The 7,580-nt window shown below is 44.7% G+C and overlaps 1 protein-coding gene and 1 long non-coding RNA gene across 2 annotated transcripts; both read left to right on the forward strand.

Moving 5' to 3' along the window:
• Positions 1-1,402: 1,402 nt before the first annotated feature.
• Positions 1,403-4,430, forward strand: LOC124655211 (pentatricopeptide repeat-containing protein At2g13600-like). The gene is made up of 2 exons (XM_047194143.1): positions 1,403-3,769; positions 4,205-4,430. Exon 1 carries the CDS (start codon positions 1,403-1,405, stop codon positions 3,179-3,181), a length of 1,779 nt encoding a protein of 592 aa, XP_047050099.1. The 3' UTR covers positions 3,182-3,769; positions 4,205-4,430.
• A 10-nt stretch (positions 4,431-4,440) lies between these two features.
• Positions 4,441-5,668, forward strand: LOC124655212. The gene is made up of 3 exons (XR_006988604.1): positions 4,441-4,937; positions 5,064-5,157; positions 5,235-5,668. It is a non-coding gene; the product is annotated as an uncharacterized LOC124655212 (long non-coding RNA).
• The last annotated feature ends 1,912 nt before the right edge of the window (positions 5,669-7,580 follow it).

Genomic DNA, 7,580 nt, shown 5'->3' on the forward strand with positions numbered 1-7,580 from the left:
TTAAATTTGAACATTTCAAAATTTTAAACAATTTTTGAATTTGAACATATTTCATATGTGAACGGTTTTTAAATTTGAATGGTTTTCAAATTTGAATGGTTTTTAGATTTGAACGGTTTTCAAATTTGAATATTTTTTTTCAATTTGAACAATTTTTAAAAATTAAAATTTTCAAATCTAAAAAAATATAAACAAAATCGAAAACAGAAAAAAGAAAAGAAAACAGAAAACATAAAAAGAAACTAGAAAAGAAAAAAAAAAGCAAAAACGAATCGCACAAAGCTAAGCCGACCCAAATGGGCTCGGCCCATACCCGACCAGGGGGTGTGCGGTGGCCGGTAGCCACCGACCTGGTCGGTGTATAGGTTTTGGCGAGGCGGGAGGTGCTATACACCACCCTGGTCGGTGCGGACCAGGCACCGCACCCCCAGGGTGCCTGTTGGGACTGCCCAGTGACGTTTGTTTTCGTTTTTTCTGTTTTTCCTTTTCTGCTGTTTTATTTCTTTTCTTTTTTTAAAATTTAAAATGCCAATGTGAAATTTTTTCGGATTTTTTTCTTCCAAAATTTGTATATTTTCGAAAAATTGAAAGCATTATTTTCTAGTTTTTTATTTTTTTATATGAACAATTTTTGGATTTGAACAATTTTCGATGTGAACAAATTTTAAATTTGAACAAAATTTACATTTGAACATTTTTAAAATTTGAACAAATTTTAAATTTGAACATTTCAAAATTTTAAACAATTTTTGAATTTGAACAAATTTCATATGTGAACGGTTTTTAAATTTGAATGGTTTTCAAATTTGAATGGTTTTTAGATTTGAACGGTTTTCAAATTTGAACATTTTTTTTCAATTTGAACAATTTTTAAAAATTAAAATTTTCGAATCTAAAAAAATATAAACAAAATCGAAAACAGAAAAAAGAAAAGAAAACAGAAAACAGGAAAAGAAACTAGAAACTAGAAAAGAAAAAAAAAGCAAAAACGAACTGCACAGGCTAAACTGACCCAAATGGGCCTGGCCCATACCCGACCAGGGGGTGTGCGGTGGCCGGTAGCCACCGACCTGGTCGGTGTATAGGTTTTGGCATGGTGAGGGATGCGAGGCAGGACTGCACGACGGATTTGTGTGTCTCCCAGTTTGGCGCGGCCCAGGCGGCCCATGTTGGCCCAGACGGAACGACGAAAGGTTGGTCGTAGTGAGGGATGGACAGAATAGGGAACATGTTCCTCCTTTTTAAGTAGTGTAGAATAGAGAAAAACCGGAAACAAAAAAAACAACAACTGGGCGCGGCGCTTCCCTAGCTATGGGCGTTCCCGTCGTATATGGGCTTCCCTAAGAAAGGCTGCAGTGGGTATGGGCCGGCCCAAGAGTGTCCGTTGCTCACTGCTTCTCGCATGCGCCGTCTCCCGCCGCCGCGCGCCTCCCGCCGGCCGCCATGCCTCCCCGCTCCTACGCCTGCCGCCCTCCCCGGCGTCGCCGTAGCGACGGTGCTCCCCCTCATCGAGCGCGCCATCGCCGTCGGCGACGTCCGCCGCCTCGGCGGCGCCGCGCACGCGCTCCTCGTCAAGACGGCGCTCACCCACCACACCCTCCTCTCCAACCGCCTCGTCGAGCTCTACGCCGCGCTCCCCTCGCCGGCCGCCTCCCGCGCGGCCTTCCAGGATCTCCCGCACAGGAACGCGCACTCCTACAACAACCTCCTCGCCGCGCTCTCCCGCGGCCCCGCCACCCTCCCCGACGCCCTCCACCTGCTCGACGTCATGCCTGCCTCCTCCCGCAACGCCGTCTCCTACAACACCGTCATCTCGGCCCTCGCGCGGCACGGCCGGCAGGGGGACGCGCTCCGTGTGTTCGCCCGGATGGCCAGGGACAGGTGCCTGGGGCCCGAGGTGGCCTTCGACAGTTTCGCAGTTGTCAGCGCCGCGAGCGCATGCGCTGGGATGGGCGCCGTGAGGCCGCTCCAACAGCTGCACGGCGCCGTAGTAGCGTCAGGGGTGGAGGTGACGGTCATCATGGCCAACGCTATGCTGGACGCCTACAGCAAGACCGCGAGGATGGAGGACGCTAGGATGCTGTTCAACCAGATGGGCATCCGGGACACGGTCTCTTGGACGTCGATGATCGCAGGGTACTGCCGCGCCAAGAGGCTCGACGAGGCGGTGCAGGTGTTTGGCATGATGCCAGAGCAGGACAGTATCGCATGGACGGCACTCATCTCTGGGCACGAGCAGAATGGGGAGGAGGACGCTGCTCTGGAACTCTTTGAGCAGATGCTGGCTGAGGGGATGGCACCGACACCCTTTGCTCTGGTGTCATCTCTCGGTGCGTGCGCCAAGCTCGGGCTTGCTACGCGAGGGAAGGAAGTGCACGGCTTCATCTTGCGCCACTGCATCGGTTCAGACCCTTTCAATATCTTCATCCACAATGCCCTCGTTGACATGTACTCCAAGTGCGGTGACATGGCGACTGCCACGGCAGTGTTCGAGCGTATGCCTCAGAGGGACTTCATCTCCTGGAACTCCATGGTGACAGGGTTCTCGCACAATGGCCAGGGGAAGCGGTCGCTTGCTGTGTTCAAGAGGATGCTTGAAGCTCAAGTGCAGCCGACCTATGTCACTTTTCTGGCTGTCCTAACATCTTGCAGTCACGCCGGTCTAGTCGCCGATGGCCGTCGGATTCTTGAATCAATGCAGCACCATGGGGTTGAACCAAGGGCTGAACACTATGCCTCCTTCATAGATGCCCTTGGTCGGAACCGTCAGCTGGAAGAAGCAAGCGAGTTCATCAAAGGCTTGTCGTCCAGGGTCGGTCCAGGTACAGCTGGATCCTGGGGGGCACTTCTTGGTGCATGCCGTGTTCATGGCAATATCGAGATTGCTGAGAAAGTGGCAGAGTCCCTTTTCCAGTTGGAGCCTGGGAACAGTGGTCGGTATGTCATGTTGGCAAACATTTATGCAGCGGCAGGTCAGTGGGATGATGCTCGCCGTGTCAGGGCGCTTATGAAGGGGAAGGGTCTGAGGAAGGAACAAGCTTGTAGTTGGATCGAGGTGCGGAGTGCAAAGCACATATTTGTTGCTGACGACACGTCTCACTGTGAGGCAAATGAGATATACGAGATGTTGGACAAACTGTTTGATCATATGCATATTGTTGTGGATCCTATCGAAGACTAGCTTGCGCTGCGTTGAGGGTTCATCCCTTCTCAAATCATTGTGAAGTATCAGCACTGGTAATTCAGAAGAACAGAACTGCCATGCAGAGCATGCTGGGCAAGGTTCTCTGTTTTCCATCCAGCATCCTTGAGATGGCAAAATATTCCAATTTAAACAGCATGAGGCTGCAAAGGAACTTCAGGGTCTAGCTTTCTTTGCATAGTCTGACCGGAACCATATTTTGGATCCGCCCTGCCCACCACTTCAGCATGTGCCGCCAGACACCGTTAGCAACACATTGAGGCTGTGTTGTGTTATATGCAGCCAGTCTGTATACAGTCCAGTATCTGATGATTGGTCTTGCTCCGGATGTTTGTTTGGCTTATTTATGTGGAACAAGGACAGTCCATCCCAATTCATACCGACAAAGCATCTCTTAACGTGCCCCAAGCCTCAACCACCATCAACATCAGAAATGGGGAACCTACAATGAGTGAGGACTATGGGTTTGCTTCCTTCACTGATGACGATGAGGAAGAAACTCCATATCCGTACCGCTCAGATGGGAATGTGCACACAGGTAGTAATAGATGTCAGGACTCTCTCCAGGTAAATACCTAATACAGATATTCTTCTTAAGATGTTGATAGACTGTTGTCTGTAAACATCTTAGTTTGAAAAGTTCCCTTTTTTTTAAACTTGAGTGAAGAAAACTTCCCTTCCAATAGAAATGCAAAAAATGGAAGCACTTGGGTATGGCATAGGGAGTTACTACCATCATGTGTTTCCATTAGTTTACAAAGTTTGACTGATTGATATACAAAAAGGAGTATCTATTCCTTGATTTCGTACACACCATTAATCTGAAGTCAAATCATAGTTGTTGTACGTAAACACCAAGTTATTACTTTCTGTAAGAACAGTGATGATGTAGTTCAGCTCTGTTGTTCACTTATCTCCAATTAGTATGTTACCTTCTTATTTATTTTTGCGGGGAATGGAATTTTCTTATTTGGTATATAAATTTAGCTTCAAAATTTCCAGGGGAAGGATGTCAGGGTAGTTGGTCATGAAGGCACCAGCTCATCACTGGATTCCCAGCGCGAAGTGCCCTCTTCCAGTACAAAAGTGAGGAGTGAAGAAGCTTAAAAGCATCTGATTCAAATTCAAAAGGCAAGCATCCATTCAGGGACCGTGTCTCTTTGATCAGATTCACCCAGAGAACAATCTCCACTCTTCCACCACACAATGACACAATGCTCTCAGAACTGGCTCTTATGGTATGACTAACTCCAACCAAAGGCAATTTGGCGACAGAACTTATAGCACTTTAACTAGTGATAGAGCAAAGGATATGAGGTTCAGTATGAGAGTTCCAGATGTTAATGGAAGTGCCATAAATGAGAAAGTCGAGTCCTAGAAGGAAGAAGTGAAGGAAGTTGATTCCAAAGATAACTTATCGCTCATGACACTAAGGAAAGCACTGATAGTGTGTAATGCAAGCCCAGGTGCCAATACACATTTCAAATAATCAAAGTGACAACAAAGTTCGAGAACTGGAACTTAAAGTTGAGTTGCTTGAAACTGCGCTGCGAGAAGCCGCTGCTTCCGCTGAGATAGGCATCTCCCAAGCCCTTGCGCAAGGGGCTCACCACTGCCACGCTGCTGATACCCTGAATGATCTGGAAGCAACACAACGAGTGTGTTTTTGATGGCCCCAGGTTCTCCGAGCTGGCACTCACATTCCCCCGTACAGGCCAATTTTTCTGACAAACATGTGAGTGGTAGTATGTCTCGAACTACTATTGGGCAACCTTACTTAGATACATTTGCTGAATGATGCAGCTGTAATCTGCGACTGCAATGTTGATGATTAAAGCTGTTTCGCTGGGCGCATTTACAGAATGTTGCCCAGGCTGCCTCTGGATGAAGAAGGGAGGTAGGTATACGGTACTGCGCTTGCTCTGATAGAAATACACTGTGAAGTAATACTCCAGGTAACGTTTCCCACTGATGTAATGAACAACATTGCTACTCATGAAGGATCTCAACACGTTCCAACTTGCAATGTCAGGTCCGCATTACTTGAAGCCCTGGTAGCTCTCTCCATAGACGTTTCTTGATGTTTCAAGACAGACAGATTCCAACATATATGGACGTTTTCAGCTAATGTCTGGCTCTCACCATTACCGCAGACGAGAACATTGTCTTCTTCTAAGGAAATGCACTCATGTGGAACCTTTTCAGTCAAGAACGTTTGGAACTTTGGATTGTCTCGCAGTCACGGCATTGCCACCCATGGGTCACCCCACAGTCCACGTGCTTTAGTTCTCCATCACATGGTGAAGAGAACCACGGCTGGTCATATGTTTTTAATCCTACACGATACATTGCAACTCTCTCGCTTGCCATCTACTAGCAGTGTATGTTTTCCCATTAATTGATGGTTTTGTTGTCATCTTGAAAGCAGTGTAGAATATACTATTGTGTTTGTATGGGCTGTGGCATTTTAGCTTAGCTAGTTATGTAAGCATTTGATTAGTTACTGGAAAGAGTGATGCATGATTGCGGTATGAACGTGGATATATGTTCATTTGTATGCTATTGAGTTTTCTTTTCTCGAAATATGGTTAAAAGTGGAAACATCAAACCTTTAAAGCTTGCAGAAATGAGTACCATAATGGACTACGGCTTGCTCCTTCCATTTATATATCTAGGTCTGAGAAAATGGCCAGCACAGCTGTATCCATTGTGTCAGCTTCTGCTTGAGCTGCATCAGCTCTCTTGGCCTCTAATGTTGGATTAGGAAGAAGCCGGAGGCACACTCACCTTGGAGCTGGATCCATATACACCCTGGCCAGGATCACACACTGATGTAGCTTATATTTATGTGATTTGGCTGTTATTTGGGCTAAGACCACGAGCTTTCAGGATCATAGAATGATATTTTGGCAATCTTAAAACCCCGCGGCCTAGATTTACAGCACCGATACAAGACTACAGTTATCTGGAACTCCAGCATTAGCCCTTTCTTTTCTCTCTTTTTTTTTGCGTAATTAAGAGCTTTGATTAAGCTATAGGAGGAGCTTCTCTTTTCAGAACCAAGCCTTTCAAAAAAGATCCTTGCAAGTGCTGTACACCTCAAGAAATAGCTTCAGCTGTCCATTTCCTGAAGGTTAAGAGATGTGCATGCTTTCATAACTTATATTCATTCGACAATATCAACAACTCAGAGTCAGAGCTGCACATGAATTTATATCAATCTTGTGAAACTTTGCTTTGTTACAACATGTCTGGTACATGAAATCTGCCACTGCCAACAACATAAGAGGAGCCAACGAAGAAAGGAGTTTAATCCATATATGCTCCCTTCTATATAAATTATTTCCAGGCACATCTATGTACCCTCGAGTTTAAGTACAAGGTTGTGGTTGTTCAGGAAGTTGCCACTCTTTTTCTTTTTTAAGAATATAGGTTGCTCATCCTACCTATTCTCATTTATTTTACAAATAGCATTCTGGGAGAATAACAGTTCAAGAAGTTCAAAATAAAATTACCAGTACAAGAGTATGGTGATTTGCACCTCAAGAAATGTACTCCCTCTGTTCCATAATTCTTGTCGTGATTGCATTTCAAAATTTCAAATAAAACCACAACAAGAATTATGGAACATAAGGAGTAGATGACAAGGAAACTAGAGTCACATCCATCTATGTTCTCTATACATGCAGTTTGACTACAGAATGCATATATCACAAGCATCCCCAGTTGAATATCGCAAGCAGTCTGTTTCCTAAAATAAAATGATAACATTACCTACTAATCCAGTCATCGGCGATAACACGACAGCCAGCTATCCTATGCTCCACCAGCCTCTCAAGAGCTGCTCAATTAGAAAATAATTTGATAACAGTAGTACATAAAAATCCTCCCATATAGTAGGTAATGTGAAACCCAATCTACATTAATATGTAGAGATCTTGTACAAAAGGTTAGAACTAGCTACATCATCATGCAAAAGATATTTGTTGAAACATTTCCCAATTCAACAAATGTGACGTTGCTCGCTCCAGGAATAAAATCAACAAATACCAGATCTGTGTGCTATATACTTATATTACTTTGTGATGCGTAGTAACACAAGAACATCAAAATATAGAAGGAAAATAAACAGTAGCAGGACCAATACTCACCCAAAAAATTTATGGAATAACACTGCATAAGAGTTATCAGAACTTAAGAGAACCTCACGAGTCGTTCAAGAAAGCTTTCATGTATAGAAAACACCAGCAACTTAGCTCCAAATTGGTATAAGATGAAGAAACTGATTGTTTATTGTAAACATATACAGATATGTATAAAGTAAGAACCCCATTAAAGTTAGAGCTTACGAACAGTAAGTTAATCCTTCAAGGGACAT

This window comes from Lolium rigidum, chromosome 5, assembly GCF_022539505.1.
Source record: "Lolium rigidum isolate FL_2022 chromosome 5, APGP_CSIRO_Lrig_0.1, whole genome shotgun sequence".
In the NCBI taxonomy this organism is placed as follows: domain Eukaryota; kingdom Viridiplantae; phylum Streptophyta; class Magnoliopsida; order Poales; family Poaceae; genus Lolium; species Lolium rigidum.